Genomic DNA, 21,472 nt, shown 5'->3' with positions numbered 1-21,472 from the left:
ATCAGAATGCACTAATTATAGTTAGTTTCTTGATTTCTTCAAACTATTGGCTCCATTGTTTTAAAAACACAATTGCAGCCTAGGATTTTCCAGACAAACTTGAGTATGATGGAAATAATTTGTAGTGAGGGCACAGTTACATTTACCTTAGTCAATGGTATGTCAGCATTGTAGCTTTTGTATGTTGTTAAGAATTGATAACTGTGGTGGCAGTTTTAGTGAGCATCAAATTTGTGCCAATGATGAAAAGTAAAAGGTTTGACATGCAGTGTGGACTGTGAAGAATGTTACTTGAAGTCAGCATGCCCAGAGAGTTTATTTTATTCATTTTGAGGGGAATAGTGACATTTTCTCTGGGTACAGATTGCGGCACTATATTTATCCCACCCTGAGCAGCTGCTAAGAGGTGGTAAAAGAGTGCCTCACATGTCCTTAACTCAAGTGTAAATGTATGTCATAGTTTATTATTAATTTATTTTAAAATGTATTTCATTTTTTAAACCACCTCCATACTTTTTCAAGTACAGTACATGAAATATGCAGATACAATCTATTGAAGTTACTTGCGTGGAAGGCTACTATCAGCCTGTTGAGATCAAGTAATTTCAGTGGAAAATATTGAGTTGCATACTTCATCTCTAGCAGTTCATCTCTAGCAGTTGACATTACCTTTTGGATAATTATAGCTTTACTGATATTATTATTATTATTATTATTATTTGTGACATCCTTTTCACTTGCTGTTTATTCAGTTGCTTTCTTCTGTAACTTCTCACAGTTCCCCTGTGTGATAATGACGAAAATTGAGTCTGAGGCACTACCAAATTCATAAATTTCATTACTAGGTAACTTAAACGAGACAGTCTGGAATTGGAAGTAGAGACCCATCAAGTTATCTAGACACATTCTTGAAGTATTTGTGTTGTATGAGACAAGTGCCAACTCACCTTCAGAGCTCTTCAGAAGAAATCCACACTAAGAAAGTTAACTAATGTTAATAAGTCAACTTGGATGAAATGAAACTGGGTGAAATAGAAATGAATAGTTGTTCCGTGCTCCATATTAGTTGTTGTTAATCTCATAAATGTAGAGATTGTTTTTTGTCTGCTGCTGGGTGGTGAGTCTTTGTGGATTTAGTTGCATGTAATTTCAGTCTGGACTATGGATTTAAGTATTTATTGGAAGTATAAAATGACTACCTGAAGAAAGATATTAAGTTTGCAATATTTTATTCTTAGATTTCTGAAGAAGGTCTGGTTGTTATAAGAATTACACCTGATGAACAAGGAAGATTTGGGTTCAATGTTAAAGGAGGTGCCAATTTAAATATGCCAATTGTTGTATCCAGAGTGGTTCCTAATACACCAGCTGACAGATGCTGTCCAAAACTGAATGAGGGAGATCAGGTATGTCATATGGAGTTTCATCAATGTTAACCTTCTTCACTATTCTTGTACGGCATGCAGAAGCCTAAAATTATTTTAACTGTGCAGTACAGATTGATTATTTTGCTAGATAATGAATTTACTTGTGGATTAATAAGAGAATTTTTTGCAGTTTGCTTTGAAATCTAGTCTATATCTTTCAAAATGTCAAAAAATTTTGTTATGTAATTATGGTAAATGTCTGTAGAGTTTGTACCTTGTAGGTAAGTGAAATTACAACTTTATTAATGTAGTTATCAGTTACGTTTCATATGCGTCCTATGATTTCTTGAGAAGGTGGCCAGTAGAGTGAATTCAGAGGTGTGATGTAACAACCAACAACAGGTTAGATTGCCATATAGATGGTTGAGCAACTTAAATGAGGGTTGCTAAAAGAAAAGTGACAAGACAACCGGATATATTCAGATAACTAGTATTTCATTTAGAATTAAAGATTGTTTTATCTTCTGTATTTATTTTGCCTGTAAGATAACGATAAATAGAATTAGTTTCATGATGTGTTTCTTCTAACTTTTCATGTTTTTCTGTTTGTTAATGAAACAAAAAAAATTGAACAACTGACACTGGTAAGAAATAAATTCTGCCAAGCACTTTACTATGACTTTTTGAAAGTCTGTGCAGATTATTTTTTGAGTCATCAGTCTTCTGACTGGTTTGATGTGGCCCACCAGGAATTCATGTCCTGTGCCAACCTTTCCATCTCAGAGTAGCATTTGCAACCTAAGTCCTCTATTATTTGCTGAATGTATTCCAATCTGTTTTCCTTTTCAGTTTTTACCTGTCATAGCCCCCTCTAGTACCATGGATGTTGTCCCCTGATCTGTTAACAGATGCCCTATCATCCTATTCCTTCTTCCCCTCAGTGTATTCCATATATTCCCTTCCTCATTGATCTTGTGGAGAACCTCCTCATTTCTTACCTTGTCAATCCACCTAATTTTCAACATTCTTCTGTAGCACCACATCTCAAACACTTGGATTCTATTGTGATCTGGTTTTTCCACAGTCCATAATTGACTCCCATACAATACTGTGCTCCAAACGAAATTTATTGCTCAGCTTAAGGCTTGTATTTGCTACTATGGAATGTGTGTTGATTTTTCTTTAAGTCTTGTTTTGATTTTTCTTTCAGTCTTGTGTTGATTTCTCTTAAGTCTTGGTTCCATATCAAGTGCAGTGTCAGAACTGCCTCACTGATGCCTTTACCTTTCCTAAAGCCAAACTGATCATCATCTAACAGATACTCGATTTTCTTTTCCGTTGTTCTGTATGTTATTCTTGTCGGCAACTTGGATGCGTGAGTTGTTAAGCTGATTGTGTGATAATTCTGCACTTGTCGGCTCTTGCTATCTTCAGAATTGTGTGGGTGATTATTTTCTGAAGTCTGATGATATATCGCGAGTCTCATACATTGTAAATAGTGTGATTAGTCGTTTCGTTGACGCTCCTTCAGTGATGTTAGAAATTCTGATGCATTGCTATCTATACCTTCTGCCTTTTTTATCTTAAGTTGTCCAAAGCTCTTTTAAATTCTGACTTCAATGCTGAATCCCCTATCTCTTCCCTGTTGACTCCTGTTCCTTCTTCTATCATGTCATGAGATGAGTCTTTCCCCTTGTGAGGCCATCAATGTACTGTTCCCACTTATATGCTCTATCCCCTACATGTAACAGTGGAATTACCATTGCATTCGTAATATTACCACCATTACTTTTAATTTCACCAACGGTTGTGTTGACTTTTCTATAAGCTGAATAAATCCTTCCAACAATGATTTCTTTTTAAATTTCTTCACATTTTTTATGTAAACATTTCACCTTAGTTTCTCTGCACTATGTATTTATTCCATTCTTAAGTGACTTGTACTTTCGTATTCCTGAGTGAGAAATCTCGTAATGCTGTTTTAAACTGCTCTAGTTGAAATTGGATGGGCATAAAAGGACATTAAGAGTTCCTTTGACAACCTGCCTTGTGAAATTGCGAAGGATATGACAATTTTTAGACGTCCAAATTTTTAGTCAAACATTTTGGAGATAAACCATTTAGTTAAACTCTCACTTTTATGCACAGAGGTGATATATATATGAAATTTAATCAGAACACGCATGTGTTTGCCTACAGTAACACATAAGCTTGGCCTCAGTTCATCTCAAATATGAATTCATTTTCTGGTGATACGTTATCATCCTTCATATTTTGTATTGGTTGTCCATTCAGTACTTTCGTCTTAATTTGCATTCACTGTCTACAAACCCGCTTAGTGACTTTGTAGGTTCTAGTTTGTTTGCAATAGCTTGCCATGTGTCTATCGAGCGAGGACTGTAGTAACAGTTGTTTTAATCTCGCCCTGTAAAGACTAATTGTAGGCTCTGTGTACTGCTACATAATGACTGTGTGGCTAGGCCGGGAGCCTCACCGCCTGGTTCAAGTCTTTTCAGTTAACACCACCTCAGTGACTTGTGTGTCAGTGGGATGTAAAGATGAGGAGGAGAGAGAATCTCCAACCTGTCCAGGAATTGAACCTGAACTGCTCAAGTGGCCTTTCGCAGCTCTGACCACACGTGTATGGAGGCGGAACTTGTACTGTTGAAAAACAGTTATAGGTCAATGCCCAAATTGGAGACTGCCTATTGAGTGGTGTAAAAGTGCACGAAAATATAACTGCTGCAGGTTCACACACACACACACACACACACACACACACACACACACACACACACACACGTGTGTGTGTGTGTGTGTGTGTGTGTGTGTGTGTGTGTGTGTGTGTGTGTTCCAGCTGGGAAAAAGGATTTATCTGAAGGCTATTGGTATTTTCATTGGTTTTTGTGTGCCATATACGACTGAATTATTTTGCCTATATCTGTATTTCATCCCCCCACCCCCACCCTTTGCAGACAAAAAACATGTAGTGGAAACATGGAGAGATTGGTTGCAAATATTTGTGTACTTATTTCAACTTATTAAATAAATGTTGAATTGTGCTTTCTGTAGCATAAAATACATTTTCGGTTGGAGTAGATTTGGTAAACACGTCTCATTGAAACAGCTCTGGCGCTTCCAAGCAATCTGATGAGTCTGTAGTCGTTTGAGGCACTGTTTGGTCTTCTTGAAAGGCCATTGGTGGAGATATTGGTTGCAGTATGTGTTGTAACTGTAACCAGGACGGTCGCGGGGTAGCAACGACGGAAGGCGCGGCGGGCCCCGCGGAGAGGCCCGCGAACAACAACACAACGGGAGAGGACGGTCACAACCAAGGAAGGGAAGAATGAATACAACACAATCGAACAACAGAGTCACAAGGGAACAAACACATCCACTAGTACGCAGAACAAGGAAGAAAGCTGTCTAGTGCGAAGCGAGGTGTAAACCGATGTACGCGAGATTAGCCTCGCTGGCTGAGCGCGAGGCAGGCGCTTAAGTACGCTATCGGTGGCACCGCTATTGGCCGCTGGGACCACGTGTTCCGTTGTGGTGCCCTCACACTAAAAGCGGACCAGGAGGTGCGCGCTGCCACAGCTTATGACGCGATGGTGCAGAGACCTCTATGGGTCTTCGACGTCCATGACGTCTGGCGCGGTTTCAAATTCCACGGTGCGCGGTACCAGATCGCTCCCCCCTGAAACTTGCGTGTAGGGGCGGAAACGCCCCGGACGGTGCCAAGGTGGGCGGCAGTGGGAAGAGGAACTGGGCGTATCAACCACAAGTGGCGGGGAGGAACGGATGCCCGAGGTATCCATGACAGCCAATCCAGAGTGCAGGGCGGGGGAGGGAATCACCGATACACCTGGAGGTGGAGAGGGCCAGCGGCTGGCCTGCGGGGAGACAGCTACCGGGGGCTGGGACAGTGACGCGAGGACCACGTCCGTACCCGAAGGAGTTAAGGAAGGAGGCAGCAGTGTGAATCCCGTGGCAGCACGAGGGCAGAGCTGATAATGATGGCGGCGCTCCAAGCCTTTGGCCGTCTGCACCGACGTCACACGCTGCCCATGGGCCACGACGACCGTGGCGGGCGTCCAACCCGCCTTGCGCCCATACTCGTGGGCCCACACGGCCATGCCAGGGGCATAGCGCTGTGAGGGCTGGGAGTGGAGGCGGGAGGATGACGGCATCAGCAAATAGAGCAAGGTCCACAGCTGTCGCCCATGAAGGAGCTCTGCCGGACCGCGTCCTTCAATTGGCGTAGTGCGATAGGTGCTCAAAAACAGGGTGAGGGCCGACTTGGTTGGATACGTGTCGACCGCCTTAGTCAACTGGTGTTTAAAAGTGCAGTCAAGCCTCTCCGCTGCACCGTTGGATGAAGGGTGAAAAGGGGGGCTACGGATATGTTTGATACCGTTGGCCCGACAGAAGTCGTGGAAGGAGGATGCTGTGAATTGGGGACCATTATCAGAGACCAACGTGTGGGGCAGGCCCCCAAGGGTGAGAACCTGGGCCAGGGCTGTGAGTGTAGCCTCCGTGGTCGTGGATGCCATTCGGACAACATATGAGTATTTGGAGTAGGCATCAATGATGAGTAACCACATGGACCCCAAAAATGGGCCCGCAAAATCAATATGGAAGTGATCGCAGGGCCGGCGAGGCACAGACCAGGGTGCAAACGACTGAGGAGGGCTTGCCTGGTGACGCGCACAGACAGTACACCCACGGACCAGGCGCTCAATATCGCCATCGATGCCGGTGAGCCAAAACTTTCATATGGGACATAACCCAGTGCCCGCGGTGTAACAAACTGAGCACTCGAAGCCGCAATTCTTGAGGGATGACCACCTGGTGGGCATCTGATTCAGTGGCCAACAGAAGGACATCATTGACCACGGAGAGCCTGTGGGACAGGTGGCGCCAGGCGCTGAAATCGGACTGCATCTGACGAGTAACATAGGATGGCCACCTGTGGGCCACATAGTTGAGAACCTGCCGCAAGACAGAGCCGCAGCGGGTAGCTGCAGCAACATCGGCAGCAATAAGAGGTAGACTGTCCAGCACATCCCGGTGGGCGGAATCAGAGCAGAGGACCTCCTGTTGGTCAAAGGCAGGATCGGGGCCTGCTGGGAGATGTGACAGTGTCTGCATCAGCATGGTGGGCGGTGAGCTTATACCGGATGGTGTAAGCGTAATTACGTAGAAACAATGCCCAGCACTGGAGACATTGAGCCGTCTACTCGGGAAGGTGAGAGTGGGGTCCGAAAAGTGTAACCAAGGGTTTATGGTCCGTCAGGAGGGTGAACTTTGCCCCAAAGAGATAGGTGTGAAATTTCTGGACGGTGAACATGATCACCAGGGCCTTCTTTTCAATCTGGGAGTAGTTCCGTTGTGCTGGGGTCAGCGTCTTAGGGGCATAAGCGATGGGCTGTTCGGAGCCATCGGCATCCCAGTGCGCGAGGACGGACCCAGTGCTGTATGCTGACGCATCAGCTGCCACAACCAAGGGGCGGTCCGGAGAGAAGGGAGTAAGGCAAGGGGCGGACTTCAGCATCACCTTTAAATGGAGAAAAGCCCGGTCACAGGCAGGAGTTCAAATAAAAGGTACCCCTTTGCAACGCAAGTGATTGAGGGGTTGAGCAATGGGGACAGCATGAGGCAAGAACTTTAAGTAATAAGTAACCTTGCCCAAAAACACCTGCCGTTCAGATAAGTCCTTGGGACGAGGAAGGGCCTTGATGGCTGCGACATTACGACCCGAAGGGCGAATGCCATCTTTGCTAAGCCAGTGGCCTAAGTATTCCACTTCTGGTTGGAAAAAACAACACTTGTCCAGCCGACAGCATAGACCAGCAGACTGCAGAGCGTGAAATAAGGCGCTGAGGTTTTGCAAATGTTCCTGGTGGGAACGCCCGGTGACTAAGATGTCATCCAGATAATTCACACATGCAGGGATAGGCTGTGTAAGCTGCTCCAGGAATTGCTGGAAAACAGCTGGCGCCGATGAGACACCAAAGGGAAGGCACTTGTACTTATACAATCTGAAAGGCGTGTTGATAACCATGATGTTCTGAGATTCAGCATCCAAGGGCAACTGGTGGTACGCTTCAGCCAGGTCGATCTTGGAAAAATACTCTCCATCGGCAAGCTTGGCAAGAAGGTCTTCCTGTCGGGGAATGGGGTAAGTGTCAACGAGGGACTGAGCATTGGCTGTAGCGCCCAAGTCCCCACACAGCCGAAGGGACCCATTGGGTTTCCGTATGACCACCAGTGGTGTTGCTCATGCACTGTAAGTTACAGGTTCCAGCATGCCAGCGGTCTGGAGTCGATCAAGTTCCTGCTCAACTGCTGGCCGTAAGGCCACCAGAAGGGGCTGGGCCCGGAAAAAGCGAGGCTGTGCATCCGGCTGTAGGGTGATGTGCGCCTGAAAGCTGGAAGCACATCCGAGATCTGATGCAAACAAAGACGCAAAAGCGGAGCACAGATCGTCCAAGTCCTGAAAGGGAACAGCCGTGGAAACGACCTTAACTTCATCGGAAATTGAAAAGCCAAGCAGTTGAAACACATACAGGCCAAAAATATTCGAAGCCGATGGGTGGTGGACGACAAAGAGGGCAAGAAGCTGTGGAACATGCTTGTACGTCGCCTGGATGATGAACTGCCCACGAAGGGGAATGGAACCGTCTCCGTAGGCAACCAAACGGCGAGAGGAAGGCGAAAATGTAGGAGAGCCCAGCCGTGTATGCGTTGTCATATTAATCAGGGAGACGCTGGCCCCAGTGTCAACCTGAAAACTGATATCCTCTGTGAAAATGCGGAGTTTGAGGAAAAGCTTCCTCGCTGATGGGTCATCCTTTGGGACGACCGATTGCAGATCAGGGATGGTATCTTGAGACCCCTGTCGACCGGGCCATGTCGGTCGCGCCATGACGCCGTGATCGCTGCCACCTGCGGTCGCGCCATAAGACGCTCGTTAGCCGCTTGAGCAATTTCAAAGGAGTGGACAATGCGGAGAATCTGTTCCAAGGAGGGGTTATCGAGTTTCAACGCCGCAGTATGGGCCTCAGGGTCGGGAGCCAGCTGAACCACCACATCCCGGTTCAGGGAGTCCGCATACGCAGCCTTACACTGCTGATTGGTGCATGTAAAATGGCATCGACGGCTGAGACCCTGCAAGTCCGTGACCCAGGAACAACACAATTGACCAGGCTGTTTTTGTTACTGGTGGAACTCCAGCCGAGAGGCAACTACATGGTAGCGTTGGGAATAATAGTTTGTCAGCAAAGGCAGATCTCCTGGAAAGCGAGAACCACAGGATTGAACAACGGTGCCAACTTGCAGAGAGGAAAGAACGTGTCGGGAGAGGCCCAAGACAAAAACAAAGACCGCTGCAAGGAGTTGTCCGTGGCTTGAAAAGCCGTGAAATGTTGTTTCAGCCTTTGTAAGTAGGTTTCCCAGTCCTCTTTAGCATCATTAAAGGGTGAAAACGATGGCAGACGCGGGAAAGCATTGGACACCCGAGAACTCTGTAGCCGGTGCGGTAACACATCCCGGCATCGACTTTGTCCGTTATCAACTGCAGCAACTTTTGTAAGATCTCTAACTGGAGCTGCTGCTGCTGCATGAGCTGCTGCTGTTGCTCCAGCAGACAGGATAACTTCGTCTCCATACCAACAACGACCACCATTTACCTCGTCACCAAAATGTTGTAACTGCGACCAGGACGGTCACGGGGTAGCAATGATGGAAAGTGCGGTGGGACCCGCGTAGAGGCCTGCAAACATCTACACAATGGGAGAGGACAGACATGACCAAGGAAGGGAAGAACGAATACAACACGATCGAACAACGGAGTCACAAGAAAACAAACACGTCCACTCGTACACAGAACAAGGAAGTTAGCTGTCTAGCACGAAGCGAGGTATAAACCGACGTACACGAGATTAGACTCGCTGGCTCAGCGCAAGGCAGGTGCTTAAGTACGCTATCAGGGGCGCCGCTATTGGCCGCTGGGACCACGTGTTCCGTTGTGGCGCCCTCACACTAAATGCAGACCAGGAGGCACGTGCCGCCACAGCTTACGGCGCGATGGTGCAGAGACCTCTATGGGTCTTCGACGTCCATGACATCTGGTGCGGATTCAAATTGCACGGCGCGAGGTACCAGAGTATGTTGCCATTATTGTCAAACTGCACATAGTGAAAACTGGTGATCATGAATTATGCAAAAGTAAATCACGTATTTTTACATATTAATGCTATCCACATTACTTCCAGTAGTAAATATATAGCTACCTTGTCACAGAGAGAAAGTGGAACTCATTGTGATTGGTTAATATTTACTCTGGCTTGGTTGTAGCAATTATGGTTGCCTGCATATGTCGGAAAATACATAAACCCTATCCTTGTAGTTTGAGGTGGTTGTCCACATCCTTGCGCCATGTAATTGTGAGAGTGTGCAAACTGTTTTCTTGCACAGTGCTGGTAGCATCTTGTTGTGACAGCAGATTCCCTATTTGTGTGCACAATGTTATAAAATGATAAATCAGAACACCATAATGCAACCTTCGTAATTAGCTTTTAACTGTCAACTGTGTGTCATGTTATGCATTGGAAAAATACTGAGAGAAACGCCAAACATTAATCAGAGGGATGTTTGATGTGGTGTGTAGCTTCCAAGTTTAAATGATTTCTGTTGATCACTTCTGCAAGCAGTTATATTTAGTTGGTGAGTATGTTCATACTTTGAGATAACCTCTGGCATGTAGATTGAAGAAATTCTACAGAATAAAAGTTGATCACACTAGGAAAGAACATACTACTACTCAGTAGTTTATTTTAAAGCAATTTATTTTGAAAGAAATCAAAGTTTAATCTCTTACTAGGCACTTAAGCATCATATGGGCAAAAGTAGCTTCTCATCTGAAGTTCTGTGCAACAATAGTTTATAATACTTAATAGTACTATAAAGATAAGGAAGGCAGGAGGAAGGAGGGGAGTGTAGATAGCCCAGTAACTGGACTGCATTGCCCCTGTGCAAATTGCAAATGACAGAATTTCTTCACTTTATAGAACCAGTAACCTGTTACATTTTAAAGTCTTTGACTGATGTTACTCATAATATTCAGCAAATTTTAATTATTCATTTAAAATATGAGAATCGTGTGTAAACACAAGTACAGGAAGTGTGTCAGTGAGGTTATGGAAGGTTCCGACAGGCACATGGAGCCATGGCAACCCCGGTGCTGTAGCCAGCTGTGCTAGATTTCTTGGTTGAAGATTCATGGCATGACTCTATCAAACCAGATGGTCCCACAGATTCTTGATTGGTTTTAACTCTGACAAGTTTAGTGGGCAGGGGAGTACAGTAAACTCATCCTGGTGCTCTTTAACAACTCATATATGCTGTGAGCTGAGAGACACATTGCATTGTCCTGTTAGTAGATGCAATCATGTTGAGGAAAAACAAACTTCCTGTAGGGAAGGACATGGGCCCCAAGGATAGATACATAGCTGGGTTGATGCACTGCACCTTCCATAGTGATGAGATCATTCGAAGGAATACTAAGAAACATTCCCCAGACCACAACACTTCCTCCCTTGTTGCAGGGTGTTTGTTTTCAGGATTTTCACTTTGTGCCCTCCAATGGCGATGTGTGTGATGGAGCATAAATCATAATTCATCTGAAAAGGTCACCTGTCGCCACTCAGTAGATATCCAGTTGTGGTCCTGGCTTGAAAATTCCATTCTTGGTCACCAATAAACAGTAGTCAACATGGATGCATGGACCAGGTGCCTGTTGCAGGAGCCCACACACTGCAGTGTTCACTGAAATGTTGTTGAGGAGACATGGTTGGTTCATCTGGGTGGTCAGTTGCTCCACAGTTGCCCATCTGTATGCCTATACGCATTGCCACAGCCATCGTCAGCCCCCTGTCATATATGGTCTGTAGTGCATCACAGTTGCCTTGATACCAGTTTGGCATAGTGCCATTTTGCCATGCAAGATGTACTTCAACCATGGTGGCACACGCACAGTTCATAAACATAGCCATTTTGGAAATACTTCAATTCTTGGCAAAAAGCCAATGATCATGTCCATTTGGACATCATATAAATCACTCCGTTTCTGCATTATGACAATGTCTTCACTGTTTGTCACTTTATACACCCTTCACTGCTAGTGCTGCCCCGAGTCGTCTGTGAATGGTTATTGCACATTGATGTCAACCATAAGCAGTGATCACATTAATGTGACTGGAATGTGTACATAATGGGTGTACATTTGAACCACCTCTGTCATGGTATTACATGTTCCTTTTTTAAATATTATAAATGAAAGACAGTTAAGGAAAATAATTCCTGAACATTAACAGAAGCGTTTAAATACTTTCAGGGTAAATAATCAATGGGCAGTCTATTTTGTGATAACGTTTTCTTGCTTATAAAAAGTGTGTTAAACAGAATTGTTCATAGAAACAGGTCAATGGATTTTTCTACACAGTAGTGTTTAAAAATTAGTTATAAAATAGTTTCTTTATTTCTCTCTCTCTTAATATAAGTAATAAATTAATTGCAAATTTCGGGCACTGTACAATGACTTAAGTCTCCCAGATTGTGTGCCACCAATCTTCAACGTCTCTTGTATGCTGCATAGAAACTTTATTACTCTTGAGAAGAGGAGTTGGAGACTTGCTATTTTGATTTATTTTTAGCTGTAACTAAAAGTTGATGTAAGTGTGAAAATTATATAAATTTTCTATTTATTTCCTTATAGGTACTCTTCATTAATGGCCAAAACATCAGTGGTATGTTACATGAACAGGTAGTTAATTTGATCCGCGAAACAAGAGATTCTGCTTCTGGAGAACTGATACTGACCGTAAAACCTAGTGGTGAGTTAAATAAATGCAATCACTTGTTTCTGTGTGTACATAAACAGTAAGTTTGTAATTATGTAATATTGTTCATAATGCCTTTCTTATTTCAAGAGTTAGGGTAATGTGTAACTCCCACCAGTGTATACGGATAGGGAAAGTGGCCATTGTGGGAACTTTGTTTCTTTACTGTTGTCATGAATGGATTGTAGGATTTATGAATTAGTCGTGTTGCCAATGTGGTCCAGATCTAGCACCAAATGTGGGTGGTGGGCTATAGCCTGATATGGGACTGCTTTGAAGGAAAATTTATAATGTATAATTTCAGACATCCAGTGAAATCTTGATAATATTTCAAAAGTTGTGCAAAGGTTAGCAACTTTCATTTAATGTTCAGGAATGTAACATTGTGCACTCCACAAAATACAAAAATCTATGCTATGGTTCCAGTATGAATGAGTCTCAGTTGAATTTATGAAACTCATATTAATATCTGGGTATAACAGTTTGTGGGTATGAGAAATAGAATGAACACGAAGGCTCAGTCATAGGTGTAACAAGTGGCAGAGTTTGGTTCATTGGTAGGATTCTGGAAAAATGCATTCATTGTAAAAAGGAGACTCCTTACGAATCATTCACATAACCAAACCCAGAATATTACTCAAGTGTTCGGACCTGTACCCAGTTACACTAACAGTACAAATTGTCACAGGTTTGTTTGACCCACAGGAGAGCATAAGAGAAGCACTGAAAAATCTGAATTGATAGATGCTTGCAAATAGACAACTATACTGTAAAAGCCTAATTTGAGTTTTGAGAACTAATGTGGAGTATACTTCAGCCCTCTGCGCATGATTTCCGTAGGAACTGTGAAGGCAAGATTAGGTTAATTACTCCTCACATAAAGACATTTTAGTGGTCCTTTCTGCCCTCTGTGCAGGACTGGAACAGGAAGAAGTCCGATACATGGTACAATGAGAAATACTCTTTGCCATTTGCTTCTCACGGATTTGCAGAGTATAAATATAGCATCTAAAGTCTGTAACAGGATGCATCTTGTGTGTCATAATGTACTCATTAGCACTAAAAGGTAAGTTGATACTTGAGAGGTAGTGGCATCTTTCTGTATTCAAAATGATACTGAAGGACTGACTATCACTGTGAGATTTGTTTGGAAAATGAATAATACAATGGGGACTAACAAAGACAACAGTGTAACAGACTATCTTCTGCAAGCAAAACAGCTAGGAGTACACCATTGCAACAGATTATATCAAGTCACTAACTTATGCAACTATTAAACATATGAACTCTGCACAACTACAGTTCAAACCCCCATGAGATGATTTAAGTGCCAGTTTGCACACTTCAATATTGAATGAAATTGGCTGGTCAGAAATCTAGTGGGAGTATAGAATGGAGAACTAAGACATAATACATAACTCAGAAAATACCTGTTACTGTGGTGGTGGTGATGGTGGTGGTGGTGGTGGTGGTGGTGGTGCTGGTGTGACAACAGCAACATGCAAATCACTTAATAGGTTGGAGGGTACAGGAAAATGTGTCATTTGTGGATAAGAAAAGAAGAAGAAAAATGGAACTTTTCTGAATGTTCTCACATGAATATTCTCATGTGATTAGAAAAAAAAGAAGGAAAAAAAAACCATACCAAATACCATTGATCTCCAGAGCATTTGTCAGCAAGTGTATGATGGCTGCAGAGAGGATTTGTCATTTTTACAATATCACTTCTATGCATATGTATGTGTTTATATTAGGCTTTTCTAACACTGCCCCACGGGGGAGGGGGCTGGTGCTTACCCATAGTCATGCTCACTGTCAGGCAGAAGTAGTTTGGTCTACTTGCCAGACAGCCATAGTGCATGTATTCTGTGCATGCACATGCTGCTTAGCCACCTCTGCCCCTTGGGCACTTGGCCAGCAGAGTGTAATCACATAAGCTATGGCCCAGCTTTAAGATTGCCCACATGTAAGCTGTTGGTCCACCCCTGCCCACATGTGTGTGCGTGTTTGCGCCTGTGCACAGTTTTGTGTGTGTGTGTGTGTGTGTGTGTGTGTGCGTGCGTGCGTGCGTGCGTGCGTGTGCGTGTGCGCGCAACTAGCTGCTACTTGGACAGACATGCTAGCTGGAGCTGCGTTGTTTCCCTGCTAGTTTGTCTACACAGTGGGAATGTCAGCAGCCTCCTGGAATGCCACAGCCTTGCAGTTGTGTATTCAAGTGTGCAATGAACAATATGAAAGAGCAAATGAAGGTGATAGTTTATGGACTTCATCAGCTGCTTCACTAGTGTTGCAAAGCTGTGGGAAGTCTTTCCCACAAATAGTTACAGAAAGGTAATTGCCCAATAACTACCATATTCACACTGAGAAATCCCTCCAAACAATACTTAAGTATATTGCCTGCACAGTTCGAGTGAAAGCAGGATCCAACTTGGTGTGACTGGCATTTTCATTTTGGGGAGTCTGTGGGTTGTATTTCTTTCTCTCTCTCTCTCTCTCTCTCTCTCTCTCTCTGTTTTTTTTTTTTTTTTTAAAGGGTTGTAGCTCATAGTCCAAAGCACTTTTGAAATATAATGTTCATCACCTCAAGTTGCTCAAATCTACGTGTTTTGTATAGAAGGAACTGAATTTTCTTCATAAATTAACATGTGTGTAGTGGTATGTAATGCTAATATTTTAAACATGATTATAAAAAGGATAGATTGCTACTGCTCATATAACGGAGATCTTGAGTTGTAGGCAGGCATAATAAAAAGACTGCTATACATTTTAGTTTTCAGACAAAAGTCTTCTTCTAAAGTTGGAAAAACACACACACACACACACATATATTTCACACAAGCCCAGCTCACACAGGCCTCAGAGGCTAGACATGTTTTTACAAAAATTTAAAATTAAAGATACTGATGTTTGATACTGATTTTGTGTTCTTACTGTTAAAGTATTAAAATACTGTGTGGAGGTTAAGGTTAGTAATTATGAGCACAGGTACAGTATGTGATTAAAGTCTGCTAACACCTATCACTTGAACATTAGGGCACTTAGGATAGATGAAAAAGCTATACGTGGGTTTGAAATGACAACCAGTTTTAGGCTATTTAAGACGTTTCTTCTTGTCTAGAAAGTAGAACTGAGTGGGATGGTGCCATAGTTCTGACACTTGTTTCCCATTCATTGAGAAGTGCTGTTCAAATATCCATCTGGTCATTCAGATTTGAATTGTTTGCAGTTTTTCTAAATTGCTCCAAGGAGGAAGGCCAAAATGATTTTTGAAAAGGATGTGGCCTATTTCTGTTCATGTTGTAGTTGTATTGTAGCTTGTGCTCCATTTCTAGGGCACTTGTTACTAGCAGGCTGTTAATGAGCTTCCTCATTTCCTCACATTGAGGGAAATTTATATTTCTTATGGCTCAAAGTGCTGTACAAGTTTTCAACAGATCATCCATGCTCCTGTAGTGTTTTAGGAAGAAATTCATAGATAATGCTTCTTTATTTGAATTTAGGTTATCTGTTATGATTTGGATTTAGTAACTACAGTCTGTCAGTTTGGATGCGGAATTTGCAATTGGAGAAGATAGCATTTTTTTAGCTGTTCTTTGGTGAATTCAGTGTGATTCCAAAATACTTCAAAAATAGATTCAAAATAGTCTTGGCCACAATACAGTATTTATTTACATTTGTAATTGGTTTTGGTCAGAACTGCTCATAGCAGTTGATGTTCGTGGAGCTGCGACAGCTGCTCTGTTTGCCGCCATTTCCTACCATCATGGTGTAAATGGTCTGAAGAGTTAAATTCTGACAAACCAGTTACCATTGCGAATATTTTATTGTAGTCAAGACTGTTTTTAGTCCATCTCTGTGAGAAGTGTTCTCAGAAATTACTAACACTAAAATATTTATGTTCAGTAATAAATTTTTGTGCTTCTTTATACTAATAGTACCAACTTTTAACTGAACTATTTTTTTAGCGGTTTATGAAGCTCAGGATATCGAGGAACCTCCATATCAGTATGTTCCTGATCGACCACATACAAATGGAATAGACCAGGCTGATGCATTGGCTGAATCCATGCTGCTACTTGCCGATGGACTTGCAAGTGGAGCTCTCATAGCACAGTTTGAGCAGTTGTACAGGAAAAAGCCTGGTTTGACAACAAATGAATCCAGGAAACAAGAAAATGTAAACAAAAATAGATACCGTGATATTTCACCATGTAAGTTTGATTTCAATAGCTGGTTCACAATCCTTGCCATTAGAATTCTTCTCATCACTATTATATTTTCCGTATTGTGCATGTGGGACCTCATCTTGTAACAAACCTTTTGTTCAGATTGTAATCTCAATTAGTTCCTGTCCTCCTTTCCTCTCCTCCCTCCGTCCCCCTTGTTGTCCCTCCCCTCTCCCCCCTCCCCTCTCCCCTCTCCCCTCTCCCCTCTCCCCTCTCCCCTCTCCCCTCTCCCCTCTCCCCTCTCCCCTCTCCCCTCTCCCCTCTCCCCTCTCCCCTCTCCCCTCTCCCCTCTCCCCTCTCCCCTCTCCCCTCTCCCCTCTCCCCTCTCCCCTCTCCCCTCTCCCCTCTCCCCTCTCCCCTCTCCCCTCTCCCCTCTCCCCTCTCCCCTCTCCCCTCTCCCCTCTCCCCTCTCCCCTGTCTTTCTCACCTTTCTCACCAGGATCTCACTCCCCCATGTTTCTTCTCCATTCTGCAGTACTCCCTGCTCCCTCCTTTGACTCTTTGTCTCCTGTCTCTTTATCCTGATTTGTGTCCTTTCCCTGCTATACCCTTCTTATTCCTATATTGGCCCATTATACCTATTCTCTAATTTTCTCCCTCTTGTAGCTACCGGTTGCAGCGCAGCATGATCTTTCATGACTCTGAACCAGTCCTATTCCTCCCCATTCTACATCTCACTTTTCATTTATTGACATTCTGCTGCAAGCACCTGCTGCCCGGCATGTCCATTTGGTTAGCAGTTACCTATCCTGTTCTACATGGTATCTTTCACGCCAGTTTTTACGTTATTTCAGAAAACTATCTCGCATCTGTATTATCCTTCTTTTTGTTATGATTTTGTACTGTAAATTTGAGTGATGGAGGATGAATGTGTGTAACATTGGGTATTTCCATGATCATTGACGAGTGATGTAAGTTTAGTGAATGTGACATCAAAAAGTTAAAATGTTCAACTAGTGAAGGTTTACTCATACATGCACAACTTTTACAGGTATTTCATCTATTTCAAACCATTTTGTGATACATTGTTTCACTTACGCCACTTGTGGCTATATAAAGATTTAAACAAAGCCATTTGAAACGTAAAATGTGAATTGAATTTACTTTGTTGTAGGAAATCTTCAGTTAATTGAATTTGTGATAAATATGTTAACAGTGAGAGTTATTTGGTTAAACCTGCATTGTGAATTTTCTTTATATCACTGAATCTTTCATCTTTTCTTTCTGTTGGCAACAGTAGAATATAAAAAATATTATGTAGATTGTGTAATTTAAGTTACATATCTTGAATATTTTACTGCTTGCAGATGATGCAACAAGGGTAATTTTACAAGGTGGGACCACTGGTGATTACATAAATGCCAACTATGTTAATATGGAAATTCCTGGATCTGGTATAATTAATAGATATATTGCAACACAAGGTAAGAACATACATATTTGTTATTGTAATTTTGAAACTTTAGCCTTTTGATATATGTCCATACAATGTTATGCATATGCATACAAATCAAGTCTTTACCAATGAGTGGTAACATTGAAAGAATGTCAAGGAATCTTGGAATCCAGAACACTTGAAATGCCTGTTTTAAACTCCAATGTTGTTTATATGAAGAGTACACATAATAGAGAAGCTGTGGCAAAAAGTGTGGTTTGGACAGTCTAATGAGTGATGTTGTATTGCATTGGAAAATAAGCTCCAAACTGCTGTGTCAAGGGTATCCTACAGAGGAACAAAATCTGAGAACTACGAGGGTTGTTTTTTAAGTAAGGGCCGTTCGCGCGTATAGTCCCATAGTTTGTGCGGACGCCGCAACAAGCCACCGCACCACTTGCTGGCATCCTTCCTGTTCACACTGATGCAAGTTGCAGCTCTGTAGCTGACGTGTACGCATTGCTGTGCTACTTTATAATGTTTACGATTATTGAATCACTCGCCGCGTGTGAGATACGGTCAGTGATATGTTTTTTGACCGCGAGAAGCCTGTCAGCTGCAGAACTTCATCGTCACTTAACAGAAGTTTATGGCTTGAATGCAGTGAGTGAAGGTAAAGTGCGTCAATGGGTTAGAGGGTTTAAAAATGGCCGTCAAAATGTCCATGACGAAGAACGCTCAGGCCGGCCCTCTGTGATCACTGATGATTTGGTGGCTGCAGTCGAAACATAGATTCGTGAGGACAGAAGATTCACAATTTCCACAAGTTTCAAGATCGGTTTTGTGCAAAATTGTGTCTGAAAACCTAAACTTTAAGAAACTGTGTTCTCGGTGGGTACCCAGACTCCTCACAGAAGACCACTAAGGGAAGAGATTTGCCACTTCATTGGACTTTTTGATTCATTACGAGGAAGAAGGGGATGACATGTTGAGTCAAATTGTCACTGGAGATGAAACATGAGTATCCCATATCACTCCCGAAAGCAAGCGACAATCGATGGAATGGCGACACACAACCTCACCCGTCAAGGTCAAAGCCAAACAGACGCTGTCAAAGCGCAAGATTGTGGCAACTGTGTTCTGGGACCGGCGCAGTGTTTTGCTAGTGAACTTTATGCCACGAGGAACGACAATCAACTCAGATGCCTACTGTGCAACTCTAAAGAAGCTCCGCAGAGGAATTCAAAACAAAAGGCACGGCATGCTGATAAAAGAAGTTTTGCTCCTGCACGATAACGCTAGGCTTCACACCTCTCAAAAGACTCTGGATTTGATTGATTCTTTTGGCTGGGAAGTTTTGGACCATGCACCATACAGCCCCGACCTTGCTCCTAGCGATTTTCACCTTTTGCAGTACCTGAAACACCATCTTGGCGGGCAGTGCTTCAATGATGACGATGAAGTGAAAGCGGCTGTGAACTCTTGGCTGTTGGGGCAAGCGGTCGAATTCTTTGAAGAGGGAATTAAAAACTTAGTTGTACGGTATGACAAGTGCTTAAATAAACAAGGCAACTATTTAGAAAAATAGGTAAAAGTGTGTAGAATCAGAAAATAAATTTTTTTTATAAAAGTATTTGTATCTTTTTTAAAAATAAAACGGCCCTTACTTAAAAAACAACCCTCGTATCTTGAACTTGAAGCTGAGTTTCTTCCCTTTGTAGAAGATGAAAGAAAAGAGGGACTACTTTCCCGTCAACAAAGAATACAATTAAAGACCTTAAACATACCACAGAGAGAATTTTATGGGTATCTTGCTTGGTGCAGCAGGCCTTGCATGGAAATAGCCCCTCTATCTGGTGAATTACTTCAGTAGCAAAGATTCACCAGTAAATTTACCAAGAAACTAATCAGCTTCATTGCCATGTAATGCATATGCGGCAAGACCCTCTTATCGTCTACGTCAGACTGACTAAATCAGTGAAACACCAGTTATGTTGTTGATGCTTTCCCTGTGTAAGAACTGCTTGAATGGATCCCGGGCATTAAGTCAGATAGTGTTCTTTAAACTGCATAATATTTCCACGAGATGACTGCTTGTCTTCATCAGATGCTACTGATGCATTACTGTTGTGGTTTCCTGATTTATGTGCTGTCTTGCTAGAAAAACCCAGACACCAAGGGGATTCTATTCCTCACACTTCCTCTTTACCACACTATGTCCCGGTCCCTTGGTGGACTGAGGCATGCTGCTATGCAATTCACACTTGGAGATGTACTCTCTGTGTTTTTAACCATCATCCTATGAAGGCAAGCTGCATTCATTATAAACAGGTGCATGCGGAGTGTCGTTTTCTTTGGGACAGCAAAGAAGCTAGATGGATTTCATTCTAGTTCTTTTGACAGCTACACTCCCTCTTTCGTCATGTGGGCCACCCTCAGGCGTCTTTCTGGGACCAAGATCCATTCCCCAGTTTCCGGCCTGACAGTACCAGCCAATGCCATCGTGGACTCTATTGCTATCTCCATCTTGGGCTGCCCTTTTGTGAAGATTTTGAACTCCTTCCACTATCACCCTGCTTACTCGTTTGAGTGTAAGCAGCTCAGGTGATAATTTTCTCATCTCAGAAGTGCTACTATGCGGCCTTTACTATGAGGGAGCTGGATTATGCTCTCACTTCATACCAATTACCACCCCAGTGCTAGACGCCATTAACATTCGGATGTTGCAGCATGTTGCAGGCAAACACTTTCTGCTTAATACATACAACTGCATCTAGGCAGAGGGTATGTTTCCCAAACGTTGGTATGAAGCCACTGTCGTACCCATAACTAAGCCCGGTAAGGGCAAACACCTTCCTTCTAGCTACTGCCCCATTTCTCTCACCAGCTGTATTTGCAAGGTGATGGAACATATGATTCTTGCCCGGCTGGTGTGGTGACTCGAGTCTCACTATTTACAAACTGTTGCAGAGTGTGGATTTCGAGCAGGCGTTCTGCAGTTGACCACCTCTTCACTTTGTCCACCTATGTCATGAATAGTTTTCTGTGGAAATCCCAGGCCGTGGCCGTGTTTTTCGATTTGGAGAAAGCCTATGACACCTGCTGGAGGGCTGGTATCCTTCATACTCTACACACGTGGGATTTATGTGGCCACATGGTCCGTTTCCTTCAAGAATTTTTAAAAGACCGAGTTTCCAAGGCGTGTGTGGGTCCTACATCGGTCACCTTTATCCAGTAAAATGGTGTGCCTCAGGGTTCCGTCCTGAGCATTTTTCTCTTTGCTATTGTCATTAACCCCATAATGGCCTGTCTCCTGCTGGGCATCTCCAACTCCCTTTGTGTTGACAATTTTGTGATCTATTGCAGTTCTCCATGAGCTTTTCTCATTGAGCGGCATCTTCAGCGATGTCTCGATCATCTTCACTCATGGAGCTTCGACAGTGGTTTTTATTTTTCCACTGTCAAAACCTTTATGAAATTCTGGCGGGACAATTGGTTTCTTGCACCGTCTTTACATTTGGGCCTGTTGCTCTTCCATTCATTGAATCTATGAAATTCCTGGGGCTTATGCCCCATAGGAAACTCCCTTGGTCCTTCCACGTG

The 21,472-nt window shown here is 43.1% G+C and overlaps 1 protein-coding gene across 4 annotated transcripts in view; it reads left to right on the top strand.

Moving 5' to 3' along the window:
* The window catches only part of LOC126175633 (tyrosine-protein phosphatase non-receptor type 4), a 171,935-nt gene that overhangs the window by 100,693 nt on the left and 49,770 nt on the right, over positions 1–21,472 (top strand). For all 4 annotated transcript variants that reach the window (XM_049922520.1, XM_049922522.1, XM_049922521.1 and 1 more), the window contains 4 exons: positions 1,239–1,406; positions 12,145–12,262; positions 16,234–16,479; positions 17,802–17,918. In XM_049922520.1, the coding sequence (XP_049778477.1) occupies positions 1,239–1,406; positions 12,145–12,262; positions 16,234–16,479; positions 17,802–17,918 (649 nt within the window). The remainder of the gene's footprint in view (positions 1–1,238; positions 1,407–12,144; positions 12,263–16,233; positions 16,480–17,801; positions 17,919–21,472) is intronic.

The sequence above is a fragment of the Schistocerca cancellata genome, chromosome 3 (genome assembly GCF_023864275.1).
Source record: "Schistocerca cancellata isolate TAMUIC-IGC-003103 chromosome 3, iqSchCanc2.1, whole genome shotgun sequence".
Classification (NCBI taxonomy): domain Eukaryota; kingdom Metazoa; phylum Arthropoda; class Insecta; order Orthoptera; family Acrididae; genus Schistocerca; species Schistocerca cancellata.
The sequence above is the reverse complement of the archived record's forward strand: the minus strand, read 5'-3'. Positions and strand labels throughout refer to the sequence as shown.